The sequence below is a fragment of the Neoarius graeffei genome, chromosome 13 (genome assembly GCF_027579695.1).
Source record: "Neoarius graeffei isolate fNeoGra1 chromosome 13, fNeoGra1.pri, whole genome shotgun sequence".
Classification (NCBI taxonomy): Eukaryota; Metazoa; Chordata; class Actinopteri; order Siluriformes; family Ariidae; genus Neoarius; species Neoarius graeffei.
The window spans coordinates 78,292,370-78,309,562 of NC_083581.1; the positions used below are offsets into that span (position 1 = coordinate 78,292,370).

The window sequence follows — 17,193 nt, forward strand, 5'->3', positions numbered from 1 at the left end:
TCCAGGTGACTCCCTCATGAAGCTGGTTAAGATAATGATAATAGTGTACAAAACGTCATCAAGGTAAACACTGGATACTTTGAAGAACTTAAAATATCATACATATTGTTTGTTTAACACTTTTTTTTAATTTACGACATAATTCCATACATGTTCCAGATGTTATTTCATAGTTTTGATGTCTTCAGTGTTGTTCTACAATACAGAAAATACAAAATACAGAAAATCCTATGAATGAGTAGAGTAGGGGTGTACAAACTTTTGACTGGTACTATACAAGTTTCAAGCATAATTACACAAATTAGATTCTGACAAAAAAATAAAGGACAGAGCGGGTCCGCCCTTTGCTGTTATAATAACAGGTGTTCAAGTACTTTTGGACACCTGTTATTATAACAGCGAAGGGCGGACCCACTCTGTGATAACGCCCATGGTTTTGGAATGGGCACATATGGGTGTGATGGTCAGGTGTCCACATACTTTTGGCCATATTATGTACTTAAGGAGCCTTTTGGTCTAAAATACCTATGGAGGCTTTTTTTTAAATCAAAGGTTCTCAAGTGCAGGACCCCTAAGTGCACTATTTAGTGCTGTGAAATAATATACTTGGAATCCAAAACATTAATTCAAGTAAGTTAGTTATGACAGGAGTCGAGGCTATTGCGCTGTACTTAACATATGTATTGCTTGGATGAAAGACGAGGCATAATGATCCCAAAACATTTGAAAAGCCTAATGGACATGAGCTTGGATATCTTTTTATGAGCTTTTAAAGCGAGACGGCCTTTCGATTTCATAAAATCGGTGAAATTTAGTTCCCTCTGAAATGTGGAGATTATGATATCTGTTTATTTCTGTAATATCTCACAAAATATCAGGCCATTCTGTGGCTGGGAAGTTATTTAATTTGAGGGGATTAAAGCAAATAATGTTCATGAAATCGCTCGCTTCATGCAGTCAAGCAGACAGAGGAAGTCCGTGTGCGCATGCGCAGGTTTACCTTCTTCTTTTGGGTTTTATGGCAGCTGGCATCCACAGTGTTGCATTACTGCCATCTACAGGTTTCCCTTTGAGCGTGCACTGACAGTTCCATCATTCTGTCGCTAAACGAACAGCTGATCACACCGAGGTGCTCGCTGAGCGCCCATATTTATTAGTTTGGTCCTGCGTTTCCTTTCCTTCGTATAGAACATAACGTCTTTTCTTCTCGCTTTCCGTTACTGTAGTCGGTCTTTCACGTTTCATTCGCACACTCACGTCCTCCATTTTTCTCTCCTGTTTCAAATTTGTATCCCACAATGCCTTGCGTGAACAGGGAAAGCCCACCACGTGATGCATGACATAGTATCTCGAATTGGGTCATGGTGAAGCAGGAAAAAATAGCGGAGAATTTTGGGACACGTGGAGATAAATTCATTAATTGTTCTATTTTTTAAAAAAAATAATAAAATTGTAAGTCTGTGGTTCGAATTCAGTAGCTTCTGGTCACTAAACAAAAATAATTGGGTGTCGGGAAAATTCTTTTTATGACCTACACTTGAAATCTGAAAGGCAGTCCAGCTTTCATGAAGATGCAGCTGCTCTTTTGTTATCCAAATGTGTGTTTTTTGTTTTTTCATTTTCTTTTTTTTAATTCAGAGAGACTTCGCCAAACATTTCTGTAGATCTAATTTTTCTGTAGACATCAAACCTTTTAATTGTGTTTCAGATCCATATAAAATAAGAAACATTAAAAACCATGATTAAATGCTGAAAGTTCACAAGGTTATTAGGTTGTCTGGTGCTGAAACCGATTCACTGCTATCATAATTGTACTATTTAACTGTAATTTAAAAGACTGACAAGAGCAGGCATAATTAATCCCAAAACAGGAGAAAGGTGGTCCTGACTGAGTGTGCTCAGAGGTGCCTCTTTATTTAACTTATTGATAATACTCTCTCATGTTCAGCGCAATTAAATGCCTGACTGATCTCATTTGAGTTGTCGTCATTTGTTTTGATTTAATCTATTGAAACCACCACAGAAGATTTACCAAAGGTCATAAATGAATTGGACTCAAGGAGTCTCTGATGAAGTTGTTCAGCTCTATAACAGCGGTGTGACGATTTCTCAGTATTTAGGACACGTCTGCACAGGTTTAAAACTGTGTGTATCGATCAAAGGTAGACAGGAATCCTGACAAATTACTCTGAGCATCTGAGATCACAGGCACATCTTTTTTATCATGACTGCTATTCTGTTATTTAGGAATGTTATCAATTGATTTTTTTGCAGGTGTGCATGTCTCTCGCCCTTTTTTCCTTTATCTCCTCTGTGCTTTTGTGAGTCCCATAGAATGAGGCATAGTGTAAGAGCTAACACATTTAGTCCAATTTAAATGGACCTGTGTAAATAACACTGAGCTATAGAGTACCGTACCAGATCATATCGAACGATCTCTCGCTGGGTCTCTGTTGTTTTGTGAAGATCGCACAGAGTAACACACTCACTGTCAGTCCACCAGATTTTCAGACCAGATGCTCAGATTATGGATTTTGAGTTCTACCTGCTGCATTACACTACCGAGGCTCCGTATGCAGGAAAAACAAACCAAAGTGAAATTGGATGAAGGGGAGTTATTGTAAATCTGACATGACATCATGTGCGTGCAACCCAAAATGGTCCATTTTCCAAGCAGAAAGCCTTCAAAATGTCCATGATGTACATGATGTTTCAGCTCGGTCTAAAGTGTATTTCTGGATCAGAATGACACTAATTACCACAAATAGGTAATTTGATGCCTGAATATGTCAGAATATTACTCGCCAATACTCTGTTTCTAGCATGGGACCAACTTTAACCTGGACAAAATGTTGCCAACAAAGCTAGAACTGTTGTTGATACAAGAGAGTCAGTCATAAAATGTGTTTTGATTCTTTCTAACCTCTGACCATGCAGTGTGAAAAACATGGAGACCACGACTCAGATTCAGTCAGGACATGGACAATGAATGGACGCTGTCGAGTGTTGACTCATTTCCAGTTCTGGACAGTAACTACATGGTAGTCATTTAAAACGAGTCCCTGTGTCAAGTCCTGTAGAACCAGCCTCAGTCTAACACAGTCGTGGATGATGTTAAAAGTGGTAAATGTATCCCGTAGGGGCGCTATTGAGGTGATTATTCGTTGACAGTTACTGGATCAGCCAGCAAAAACGGTGTAAAATATTGCATGCTTTTCAACACATTCTATAAACAGAGCATCTGGTACAAAAATCCTGTGGCATGACACATTCTTTCGGCTGCTCCTATTAGGGGTCACAACAGCAGATCTTCCGTTTCCATTTCATCCTGTCTTCAGCATCTTCTTCCGTCATGCCAACTACCTGCATGTCCTTTCTCACCACATCCTTCAACCTCTTCTTTCGTTGGCCTTCCTTTTTTCCACTTGTCTGGCAGCTCCATCTTCAGCATCCTCTTCTCAGGATCCTCAGCATCTCTCCACTGCACACATCCAAACCTACTCAATCTCATCTCTCTTGCTTTGTCTCCAAACCATCCAACCTGGGTTGTCCCTCTAATATACTTGTTCTTAATCCTGTCCATCTTCATCACTCCCAGTGCAAATCTTATCATCTTTAACTCTGCTGCCTCCAGCTCCACCTCCTGTCTTTTCATCCGTGCTACAGTTTCCAACTCATATAACATGGCTGGTCTCGCTACCATCTTGTACACCTTCCATTTCACTCTTGCTGGTACCCTTCTGTTGCAAATCACTCCTGACATTCTTCTCCACCCACTCCACCCTGCCTACACTCTTTTCTTCACCTTTCTTCCGCACTCCCTGTTCTTTGAACAGTTGACCCCACATTTTTCACCTCTACTCCTTGCATCCTCACCATTCCACCACCATCCATTCTCTCTAGCGCATACCTCCACCTCTCAGGTTCTCCTCAACCTGTTCCCTACTCTCACTACAGACCACAGTGTCATCTGTAAACATCATAGTCCACTGAGATTCCTGCCTGATCTTGTCTGTCAACCGGTCCATCACCATTGCAAACAAGAAAGGGCTCAGAGCTAATCCTTGATGCAATCCCACCTCCACCTTGACCCCACCCACACCTTGTCACTGTCACGCTGCCCTCATACATATCCTGCACCACTCTTCTACACTTCTCTGCCACTACTGATGTCCTCACACAGTACCACACCTCGTCTCTTGGCACCCTGTCATACACTTTCTCTAAGTCCACAAAGGCACAATGCAATTCCTTGTGACCTTCTTGGTACTTCTCCATCAACATTCTCAAAGCAAAATTGAAAAAAAAGGAGAAATTGTACAGATTATGAAAAGCAAAACAGGCCATGATACCGAAGGTCTTCTCATGAGCTTTTAACAAAGACTCAGCTCTTTTGTTATACAGGTCTTTTGAGGAAATCATTGCACATTTAACTCCTGGCATCTCAAAGATGTGATTAAACCAGTTTGCTAGAGATTGGACCTAACCGATTCACTGGGGTCACTGGAGTAATTGATCGCATGCATCCTGTAACCTGGTGTCCCGCCGTCGGACCAAGCAGAGTTTCCAGTTTTCCATGCTGTCAGTCACACTTCATAAAGCAATCCATCTTCAGACACCAGAGCCACTTGGCATTGTACTTTCTCTTTGCTCCATCTTCATCATAATCACATGGGTTTGATTTCCTCCATCTGTTCAACGGCCATTTCTGTTTTCCCTCATGTCCACCATGATTCCTGACTTCGTTTTGTCCTTTTTCTCTCGTCATTTAATCCACTCTAATCGCCAGCTTATCTGTATTTCTGCTTGCAGTTTTATGGACTTCCCTGCAAAAATAAACATGCTGTCCAACTTTAATTAGTCTAATCCTGATGAAAGACAAAGTTCTCGCCATGGATTCCTGGCTCACATGCATGACTCAGTAAATAATCTGTTTTTCTCTTGTTATCTACAGTTGTTGTCTTATACGTGCAAGGAATTGGGACAAAGGAATGGAGAGAGGTGAGTCTACACAGATATGACACTGCTGACTGAAGTGATGGATCTGACAGTGAGAGGTCTGGGGTGTAATGACCGTTACTTTTTAACTAAACAATCAGAAAGAGATGCAGTTCTCAAAATAAAGAAAAAACAATTTTTTAACAGTTTTATTAACTGTTTTAAAATCAGAAATTGGCATATAGTCTGCAAAGGCAGTCACAGAAAAACATACCTCTAGCCTCAGAGTCCTGTTTTTGGTTGGAAGGTTATGGAACCTGATGAGATCTTCTGCCCATCCGCCTCAAGGTTTGCAGTGTCTTGTGCATTCTGAGATGCTTTTCTGCTCACCACGGTTGTAAAGAGTGGCTCCCATAGCCACCCTATCAGCTCAAACCTGTCTGGCCATTCATTCACCTCTGACCTCTCTCATCAACAAGGTGCTTCTATGAACAGAGCTGCAGCTCCCTGGTTGTTTTTTGTTTTTTGCACCATTCTGTGTAAACTCTATAGACTGTTGTGCGTAAAAATCCCAGGAGATCAGCAGTTTCTGAAAGACTCAGACCAACCCTTCTGGTGAATCGATCACATTTTCCCCATTCTGAGGTTTGATCTCAATGTTAACTTGAATTTCTTGACTTGACCCGCGTGATTCTATTCGCTGCACTGCTGCCACATGATTGGCGTACAGGTGTTCCTATTAAAGTGGCAGGGAAGTGTAGATAATCCACTTTTTTTAGAGCGCTTTCTTGAACAATAGATATTTCTTTTTTATTCTATTCTATCCTATTCTATTCCAATTTTTGTTTCTCTTGATTCCGTGGAAAGTCCAGAGTCTTCTAGATAAAAATAACTTGCGATTTGGCAAACAGGAAGTGGACCATTTTGAATTTATGAGAAGATCTTGTACAAATTCTGATCATTCTTTTTCTCATGCAACATTTGTCTAGTAATGGAGTTTGGAAGAAGGAATCATGAGACCAACCAAACAAAACGTGTTTCTCAGATTTTTGAGATGCTTGAAGGTCTGTCCATAATGCATAAATGAATTCAAGGACAAAGTCACCAAACAGGAAGTGATCGTATATCTTTTTAAGTGAGTAAATAACCTTGTCCTAAGGGACTCCTCTAGGGGGGGCCATATTTCACAACTGAGTAAAACTGCTCGAAACCTTTGAACCGCTGAAACTCAGCAACCAGCCATGAGTCTTCTTTCTCTTGATTCTTTGTGAGGCGCTGAGATTTCATGATGTAAAGAATTTAAGATTTACTAAACAGGAAGTTGGCCATTTTGAAATTTATTTTAAAGACTGTTTGTTTGTTTGTTTTCTTCTTCCCTTACAAACTTTGTCTAATCATCACAAAATGTGGATCACAGCTTCCTGAAACCAGCCTGAACAAAACCTTTGTTTCTCACTCTACTGTTCTGCAGGACATTTTGTCCAGAACCTCCAGACGAATTTGATAGCTACAGTTAGGTCCATATATATTTGGACACTAACACAAATTTTGTTTTTTTACCTGTTTACTGAAACATATTCAAGTTATAGTTATATAATGGACATGGACATAAAGTCCAGACTTTCAGCTTTCATTTGAGGGTATCCACATTAAAATTGGATGAAGGGTTTAGGAGTGTCAGCTCCTTAACATGTGCCACCCTGTTTTTAAAGGGACCAAAAGTAATTGGACAATTGACTCAAAGGCTATTTCATGGGCAGGTGTGGGCAATTCCTTCGTTATGTCATTCTCAATCAAGCAGATAAAAGGCCTGGAGTTGATTTGAGGTGTGGTGCTTGCATTTGGAAGATTTTGCTGTGAAGAAAACATGCGGTCAAAGAAGCTCTCCATGCAGGTGAAACAAGCCATCCTTAAGCTGCGAAAACAGAAAAAACCCATCCGAGAAATTGCTACAATATTAGGAGTGGCAAAATCTACAGTTTGGTACATCCTGAGAAAGAAAGAAAGCACTGGTGAACTCATCAATGCAAAAAGACCTGGACGCCCACAGAAGACAACAGTGGTGGATGATCGCAGAATAATTTCCATGGTGAAGAGAAACCCCTTCACAACAGCCAACCAAGTGAACAACACTCTCCAGGAGGTAGGCGTATCAATATCCAAATCTACCGTAAAGAGAAGACTGCATGAAAGTAAATACTGCACGGTGCAAGCCACTCATAAGCCTCAAGAATAAAAAGGCTAGATTGGACTTTGCTAAAAAACATCTAAAAAAGCCAGCACAGTTCTGGAAGAACATTCTTTGGACAGATGAAACCAAGATCAACCTCTACCAGAATGATGGAAAGAAAAAAGTATGGTGAAGGCGTGGTACAGCTCATGATCCAAAGCATACCACATCATCTGTAAAACACAGCGGAGGCAGTGTGATGGCTTGGGCATGCATGGCTGCCAGTGGCACTGGGTCACTAGTGTTTATTGATGATGTGACACAGGACAGAAGCAGCCGGATGAATTCTGAGGTATTCAGAGACATACTGTGTGCTCAAATCCAGCCAAACTGATTGGTCAGCGTTTCATAATACAGATGGACAATGACCCAAAACATAAAGCCAAAGCAACCCAGGAGTTTATTAATTTATTAATTAATAATATTAATTAATATTAAAAAATTAATTTATTAATTTTTATGCAAAGAAGTGGAATATTCTTGAATGGCCAAGTCAGTCACCTGATCTCAACCCAATTGAGCAGCATTTCACTTGTTAAAGACTAAACTTCAGACAGAAAGGCCCACAAACAAACAGCAACTGAAAACCGCTGCAGTAAAGGCCTGGCAGAGCATTAAAAAGGAGGAAACACAGCGTCTGGTGATGTCCATGAGTTCAAGACTTCAGGCAGTCATTGCCAACAAAGGGTTTTCAACCAAGTATTAGAAATGAACATTTTATTTACAATTATTTAATTTGTCCAATTACTTTTGAGCCCCTGAAATGAAGGGATTGTGTTTAAAAAATGCTTTAGTTCCTCACATTTTTATGCAATCATTTTGTTCAACCCACTGAATTAAAGCTGAAAGTCTGAACTTCAACTGCATCTGAATTGTTTTGTTCAAAATTCATTGTGGTAATGTACAGAACCAAAATTAGAAAAATGTTGCCTCTGTCCAAATATTTATGGACCTAACTGTAAATCACCAATCAGGAAATGAGGACATTTCTCAGCAACGCCTTTGCATTGACACCAAACTTGTCACATATATTTATTTACCAACATGGCCTAAATTTCATAAACAAGATTTCCTTTGGAATTTGGGCGAGTTACTGAAAACAGAAAGTGAGGCTATATCTCAGCAACCACTTGACGTTTTGCTTTCAAATTTAATACAGATAGATACTTTATTGTCATTGCACATTACTATACAACAAAACACTGTTTGAGGGCTCAGATCACAGCAGCATATCAATAAATAAAAAAATTATATATATATATATATATATATATATATATATATATATACTGGGTGCGATTTGCTGGGGGGGGATGGTGGGGATCATCCCCCCCTCTGGTTTTTATCTCTGCTGAAAAAAAAATCCTCGGGGACAACCCCGTCAATAAAACAAACAAACAAACAAAAACAAGTTGACATGACAGGCATGTTGTGACACAGTTTTCTATGGTCTACATTGCACTCACTTTCAGAATGACCCGAAGTGGCAGCTTTGATGTTCACGAACGTCCCCAGCAAATAGATACATTGTAGATAATAACAATATCCAGAGTGTGAACGTGGATTTAGCGCCATGAATCACATCCTTACTGATGAGCGCAACAGAATGAATGTATCCACACTGACAGCCTTCTTTTCCTCGCTGTCAATGGGCCAGACGTGCGTTCCTTCCCTGCTGAGAAATTCGCAGAAATGTGGATTAAAGAAGGGCGAAACGCGGCGGATACCGCATCGACGGGAAAGCAGAAAAGGCCACATGAACTGCGCCATCAGAGCAAACTGTTCATTTAGTATTCGTGTATTTTAGTGATTTTCGAGTCACTGTCCATTTAATCCGGAGGGAGAGAAACATCACAGCAACGCAACAAGCAATGCGAACTTTGTTGTGTGTTAGTGTTCGTGTATTTAGTCAGAGAGATAGGAAGATGAATTTACTATCTCTGGTTTAGTGTTCGTTTTCATTTAGTGTTTGTGGCAGCGGGGGCGTGGTCAAGCATCGGTCTGTGACAGAAGGACGGCAGGACAGAACTGATTTCACACAACTCGCTTTTATTCAGCTTTTCAGCTTCTATCTGCACTCTCACACACGCACACACACACATCAGTCGTCTAGTTGTGGAGAGAGCTCCCGCTGCTCTCGCTCTTTCTCCTTAAATAGGGCGCGGTCACTGGGAAGACACACAAACACATTAATTAACAACAGGTGTAGTGATTCTGCCACTTACCTTCCCTGACTCCGCCCTCCTGTCACAGACCGATGCTTGACCACGCCCCCGCTGCCACAGTGTTATTCATTTGATATCATCGGATGTTATTGAGCTGTTAGCCTATTGTTACCTTAATTTTGTGACGTTTCATGATTAAAAAAAAAACCATCCCCCCTTCTGGTTTTTTCACAAATCGCACCCTGTATATATATATATATATATATATATATATATATATATATATATATATATATATATATATATACACACATATATAACCTTTTAAAAAGCAGCATAATGGCATATAAGCAGCAGTATAAATTGCAGTATGTGATTATTCAATGTAGCCAAACACAGTAAGGTGCAGAGTGAGAGTCCAAGTCCAGATCAGGCCTCCAGCAGAGCTTTTACAGCCCTGGGGAAGAAGCTATTTTGGTGTCTTGCTTTATGACCCTAAGCCTGCCAGAGGGAAGGGTGTCAGAAAGACATTGTCCAGGGTGAGTGCAGTCAGTCCTAATCTTTGTGGCTCTGTTTCTCAGCCTGGCAGAGTAGATCTGTTCCAGGGATTGGAGAGGGGTACCAATAATTTTTGATGCAGTCTTGATGATCCGCTGCAGATCTTTCCTCTCCTCTGAGGTGCAGCTGGAGAACCACATTATGCATCCATAGCTCAGAACACTGTATGGTACACTGGTAGAAGCTGGTAAGGAGCTTCTGTATATCTCCTTGAGAACAAGCACTGATGGTCCCAGTGGCTTCTGGTCTTCCTCCTTTTGGGGAAGGGGTGAAGTCAAGCTGCTTGGCCCTCTTAATCACTGCTTGCAGCTATATCATTTACATTTTATTGCAGCTGTTAGTCCTGAAAACGACACTATTAAATAAACAGTCTGGAATCAGAGTGAGTAAATAAAGCTGATGAAATCAATGATAGGAACCACTTACAGTAAGAGATTAGAGTTTGTTGGCACAAAGTGACATTGAATGCGTTTATGATAGATGCCTTTACAAAGATCCTTACTTTTTATGTACAACCCCAATTCCAAAAAAGTTGGGACGCTGTGTAAACTGTAAATAAAAACAGAAAGTGATCATTTGCAAATCATGGAAACCCTGTGTTTCACTGAAAATAGTACAAAGATAACATCAAATGTTGAAACTGAGAAATTTTATTGTTTTTTTGAAAAATATATGCTCATTTTGAATTTGATGACAGCAACATGTTTCAGAAAAGTTGGGGCAGGGGCATGTTTACCACTGTATTGCATTAGCTCTACTTTTACCAACACTCTGTAAACGTTAGGGAACTGAGGAGACCAACTGCTGTAGTTTTGAAAGAGAAATGTTGCCCCATTCTTGCCAGATATACAATTTCAGTTGCTCAACAATTCGGGATCTCCTTTGTTGTATTTTGCGCTTCATAATGCGCCAAATGTTTTAAATAGGAGATAGGTCTGGACTGCAGCAGGCCAGTTTAGCACCTGGACTCTTCTACTACGGAGCCATGCAGTTGTAATATGTGCAGAAAGTGGTTTGGCGTTGTCTTACTGAAAGAAGGAAGGCCTTCCCTGAAAAAGATTTGGTCCGGATGGCAGCATATTGCTCTGAAACGTGTTTATATCATTCAGTATTAAGACATGGGTGTAACAGTTCGTGTGGGTGGAGCACAGAAAGACGGCAGGCCAGAATTAAGTTCCACAAACTCTTTTATTGCTCTTTTCAGACGTAATATTTACTCTCTTCCAGGCACAGGCACACACACACACACACACACACACACACACACACACACACACACACACACGCACGCACACACACACACACACACGTCGTCTGGTTCGGGGAGAGAGACTCCCTCCTCTGCTCTCTCTCTCTCCTCATATAGGGCGCGGTCACTGGGGAAGACACACAAACACAGATTAACCAACATCAGGTGCAGTGATTCTGCCACTTACCTTCCCTGACTCCACCCTCCGGTCACAGACCGACGCTTGACCATGCCCCCGCTGCCACATACCCCCACCGCCTGACTCAGGCCGGGCAGCCATCCGGCCTGCAGCCAACCCCCCCCCTTGACGGGAGAGGAAGTCCGCCACGACCATCTGCGCCCCCAGCCTGTGGACCACCTTGAAATTAAAGGGCTGGAGTGCCAGATACCAACGGGTGATCCGCACGTTGGCATCCTTCATGCGGTGGAGCCACTGGAGGGGCGCGTGGTCCGAACAGAGGGTGAAAGAGCACCCCAGGAAGTAGTAGCAGAGGGCGAGGACCGCCCACTTGATCGCCAGGCACTCCTTTTCGATGGTGCTGTAGCGCCCCTCATGCACTGACAGCTTTCTGCTTATGTACAGGACAGGGCGGTCCTCCCCCTCCACTTCCTGGGACAGAACGGCCGCGTCCGTCTGCAACGTAAAGGGGAGAGAAAAGTCAGGGGAGTGTAACAGTGGCCCCTCGCAGTGCAGCCTTCACCTCAGAGAAAGTCTGCTGGCATTGCTCCGTCCACTGGACCAGATCTGGTGCTCCCTTTTTAGTCAGATCAGTCAGCGGGCTGGTGACGTCCGAATAATTAGGTATAAACCTACGATAGTAGCCAGCCAGCTCCAGGAACTGTCTCACCCCCTTTTTGGTCTTGGGCCTCGGGCAGGCTGCAATCGCTGCTGTCTTATTGATTTGGGGACGCACCTGCCCATTGCCCAAGTGGAAGCCCAGATACTGTACTTCCACCCGCCCAATCGCACACTTCTTCGGGTCGGCTGTGAGACCCGCTTGCCTCAGCGACCTAAGGACGGCCCTCAGGTGTTGTAAATGCCGCGGCCAGTCATTACTATAAATAATAATGTTGTCGAGGTATGCGGCCATGTAGGTGGCATGGGGGCGGAGGACCCTATCCATAAGCCGCTGGAACATAGCGGGCACCCCAAACAGCCCAAAAGGAAGTGTGACAAACTGGTGTAAGCCGAACGGTGTGGAAAAGGCCGTTTTTTCTCGGGATAATGGAGTCAAGGGGATCTGCCAATAACCCTTTGTCAAATCCAGTGTTGTGTAAAAGCGAGCCGTGCCTAGTCGATCGAGCAACTCATCAATACGAGGCATTGGGTACGCGTCGAATTTAGACACCGCGTTGACTTTTCTATAGTCTACACAGAACTGGACCGACCCGTCGGCCTTGGGTACCAAGACCACCGGGCTGCTCCCGTCACTGTGGGACTCCTCGATGATGCCCATTTCGAGCATGGCCTTGAGTTCTTCCCGAACCACCTTTTTTTGTGTTCGGGTAGCCTGTAAGGGCGGCTGCGCACTACCACCCCCAGGGGCATCTCAATGTGGTGCTCTATGAGGTCGGTGCGGCCGGGCAGGGGCGAGAACACGTCCAAAAACTCAGTCTGCAACTGGGCGATCTCCGTGAGTTGGGTCGGGGAGAGGTGGTCTCCACAGGGGACCGGAGAGGTACACGATGCCAATGTTCCCTTTTGAACCTCTGGCCCCAGCTCCGCCTTCTCCGGAACCACCGACACCAATGCCACGGGGACCTCCTCGTTCCAGAGTTTGAGCAGATTGAGGTGGTAGTCGACGTCCCCGACTCGCCGTGTGACCTCAAAGGGTCCTTGCCAATTGGCGATTAATTTGGAGCTCGATGTGGGCAACAGTATGAGAACTTTATCTCCCGGTGCAAACTCTCTAAGGCGCATACCCCTGTCATACAAGCGGGTTTGCCGTTCTTGGGCCTGCCGCAAATTCTCCTGGGTTAGGTGTGTGAGTGTGTGGAGTTTTGCGCGCAGATCCATAACGTATTGAATTTGATTTTTACTGGGTGAAGATCCCTACTCCCAATTTTCTCGCAGCACATCTAGAATGCCGTGTGGCTTACGCCCATTCGAACGGGGAGAACCCCGTGGAGGCTTGGGGGACCTCACGCACTGCAAATAACAAGGGTTCAAGCCATTTATCCCAATTACGTGCGTCCTCACTTACGAATTTTTTAATTATATTCTTGAGGGTGCGATTGAACCGTTCAACTAAACCGTCCATTTGTGGGTGATAAACGCTGGTGCGGATTGGCTTAATACCTAATAACCCATACAGTTCGTTCAGTGTACGTGACATAAACGAGGTGCCTTGGTCAATCAGAATCTCTTTCGGGATTCCAACTCGGGAGATGACGTGGAAGAGCGTTTCCACAATACTGTGTGCTGAGATATTGCGCAGAGGCACTGCTTCCAGGTATCGCGTTGCATAGTCCACCAGAACTAAAATAAAGTGGTACCCTCATGTTGACCGATCTAACGGCCCGACGAGATCCATCCCCATTCTTTCGAACGAGGTCTCGATTAATGGGAGAGGGCACAAAGGCGCTTTTGGAATGGCCGCTGGATTTACTAACTGGCATTCGCGGCACGCTGTACACCACCTACGGACATCGCCGCGAATCCCTGGCCAATAGAACTGGGCCATTAGTCGGGCTAGTGTCTTATCCTGCCCCAAGTGTCCAGCCATGGGATTAAAGTGAGCTGCCTGGAATACCAATTCCCGGCGGCTCTTTGGAATCAAAAGCTGCGTGACTTGCTCTTTAGTCTGAGTGTCCTGCGTCACTCGGTATAATCTATCCTTCATAATAGAAAAATAGGGGAAGGACGGGGTGGTGTTTGTCTGGAGCATTTGACCATCGATTACTCTCACTTGGTCAAACGCATGCCACAGAGACTCGTCTCGTGATTGCTCTAACGGGAAATCTGCCAGGGATTCCCCGAGAGAGGGAGGAGGAGCCTGCTGCTCCTCACTCTGACGCGGAGATGACGTAGATGGCTCTGTGACAGCTGCTCCCGCCAATGTGACACCGGGACCTCCCCCTGCTAAACTACGGCAGGACCCACTCTTCATTAGATGGCTCATTAACTCCCCGAATCCCGGCCAATCAGTCCCCAAAATTATCGAGTGGGTGAGGCGAGGATTAACCGCTGCCTTTACTCTAAATTTTTCCCCTCGAAAAAGAATGTGGACCGACACTAAAGGGTAGCTGTGAACATCCCCATGCGCACACAACACCTTCACCAATTGTGCTCCCCCCAATGCCTCGTCTTGCACCAGGCTTTGGTGAATTGAGGTCTGATTACAGGCAGAGTCCACCAAAGCCTGATATGTATCCCCTTGGATACTCACCGGTATGCAATACGCTCCGGCCCGATCGAAGGCGGCTCCTGGCGCGTCGGGGATCCGAACCACCGCGCCCACTTCCATCGCCGAGCATTGCTGTTGGAGGTGGCCCGCCTCCCTGCAGCGCCAGCAAACCGGCCCAGGCTTCCTCTCTGCACCGGTGCTCTGGGGCTCACTCACCTGAGGGGGGGGAGACACAGACATGGAAGCAGGAAACGGTAGGGCACCGCGGGTGCAGCGGGCCGGCTGGGGTGGAGCCGGCCCCCGCCTCTGCGGTGGGGGAATGGGGTGAGGGCGAGAAACAGAAGGGGGGAAAGAGAGAGAAGAGAGGGGAGAAGAGGAGACACGCTGTCCTGCCATCGGAACAGCTGCCATATGGTCCTCCGCCAGCTCGATGGCCTGATCCAGCGACGCCGGGTGATGGCACTGGACCCACTCTGCTGCTCCTCCTGGAAGTCGGGCGATGAACTGTTCCAGCGCCACCAGGTCGAGGATTCCCTCGGCGTCGCGGTTGTCGGCCCTCAGCCATCGCCGGCAGGCGTCCCGGAGCTGCTGGCCAAACACGAACGGCCGGCTGACTTCCTCCAGACGCAGAGCGCAGAAGCGCTGACGCTGTTGTTCAGGGGTGCGCCCCACCTGCTGGAGGACGGCCCGGCGAAGGTCCGCGTAGACCAGCCGGCGGTCGGCGGGGAGCTGTAGCACGGCCAGCTGTGCCTCACCCATTAGCAGGGGGAGGAGGCGCACCGCACGCTGTTCCACCGGCCAGCCCAAGGCCTCTGCTGCCTGCTCGAAGAGCGTGATGAAGGCCTCGGGGTCGTCATGCGGGCCCATCTTAGTGAGGGTGAGGGGAGAAGGGCCCATGGAGGTGGTGGACCCCGCCGACGCGAGGAGGTGCCGGAACGCCTGTCGGTCTTCTTGCTGCGCCAGCACCAGGGCCTCGAACCGGTGCTCCTGTTCCTTTCGGAGGGTGACTAACGCCTGGTGCTGGCTCTGCTGGGCCGTGGCGAGGGCGTGGACCAGGTCCGCGAAGGGGGAGGACTCCATGGGGCTGTTCTTTTTCCTGTGCTCGATTCCTGGGTTTCGGCACCACTGTAACAGTTCGTGTGGGTGGAGCACAGAAAGACGGCAGGCCAGAATTAAGTTCCACAAACTCTTTTATTGCTCTTTTCAGACGCAATATTTACTCTCTTCCAGGCACACACACACACACGTCGTCTGGTTCGGGGAGAGAGACTCTCTCCTCTGCTCTCTCTCTCTCCTCATATAGGGCGCGGTCACTGGGGAAGACACACAAACACAGATTAACCAACATCAGGTGCAGTGATTCTGCCACTTACCTTCCCTGACTCCAACCTCCGGTCACAGACCGACGCTTGACCACGCCCCCGCTGCCACAATGGGCTTAACTCAAAGTCACTTTTGTTTCAGGAGCTTGGCAAACTCTGCCCATTTCACTATCTTATCGGCATGTATTTAAAGATTAAAGATCGTAAGGTGGAATTTACCTTGCAGTCGTGGAAAAAAATTACAATTGTAGTTACAATGTTAAAAGTAATTTAGTGGTGAATTGATGGTTTGGACATTTTTTTTAATGGTTTGGTAAAAGTCAGTGATTGGTATAATGGATTATGGTTTAAAAAAAAGAAACAGCCATTCTGTCATTACTTTTCTTGTCGTTATAGTGGCTGTCTACTGAAGCGTTCCTGATTTCAGGATTCGTCTGGGTCTCCTGCTTAATTCTCTTTCTTGCTGACTCCCTCATTTCGACCCAGATTGCTGTCTCGTCTGAGTGTGTTAAATAAAATATAATTCTACTTTCAGTGAATGCAGAGTTGCACCTGAGTACGCTCGCACATTCCTCTCAATTTCACACCTTTCTTTTTAAAATTGGATGCTTGTTCTGAACAGGCAGACTCGGAGAGGGAACGGAGGATACAAAAAAAATAAATAAATGTCCGCAGGGATTTGAAGCTAAAGCCAGCATGTCTGTCAGCGCACTCCAGAGAGATTTTCCAGCAGGAATCATGAAGTATTCATACTTTTTACCTTTCCAACATCCATTGCAGTGAGCTGCAGCCTTTTGGCAGACAGATTACATACAGTGCCCTCCACAATTATTGGCACCTCTTATAAAGATCAGTGAAAAGGGTTAGAAAAAATCCACCTTTTGGTGAAGTCGCTTCATCTCACACTGAAAAAATGAGAAAAATCCAAACTTGAATTGAAATAAATTAATTCAGAGGAAACAAATCCCTCACCAAGAAACAATTATTTTCAATAAAATCATGTGCCACTATTATTGGCACCCCTACGTTTAATACTTTGTACAACCTCCTTTTCTCAGTCAACCAGTACTGAGTCTCTCTATAACATTTTATAAGGTTGGAGATCCAGAGCGGGGCATTGAGCCCATTCCCCTACACAATCTCTCCAGATCATCCAGGGTCCTCGACCCTCTCTTGTGCTCTCTCCTCTTTAGCTCAGCCCACAGGTTTTCACTGGGGTTCAGCTCAGGGGACTGAGATGTTCAGGGCAGAAGCTTGATTCTGTGCTCAGTGTTTTTGTGTTGATTTGGACATCAGATCATTGTCCTGCTTGAAGATCCATTGACGACCCAGTTTTAGTTTCCTGGCAGAGGAGCCAGGTTCTGATTTAAAACGTCCTGGTGTT

The 17,193-nt window shown here is 45.1% G+C and overlaps 1 protein-coding gene across 3 annotated transcripts in view; it reads left to right on the forward strand.

Annotated features, from left to right (window-relative positions):
* Positions 1-17,193, forward strand: part of cpne9 (copine family member IX) — a 199,711-nt gene that overhangs the window by 28,526 nt on the left and 153,992 nt on the right. For all 3 annotated transcript variants that reach the window (XM_060938585.1, XM_060938586.1, XM_060938587.1), the window contains exon 3: positions 4,955-5,001. In XM_060938585.1, coding sequence (XP_060794568.1) covers positions 4,955-5,001 — 47 coding nt within the window. The remainder of the gene's footprint in view (positions 1-4,954; positions 5,002-17,193) is intronic.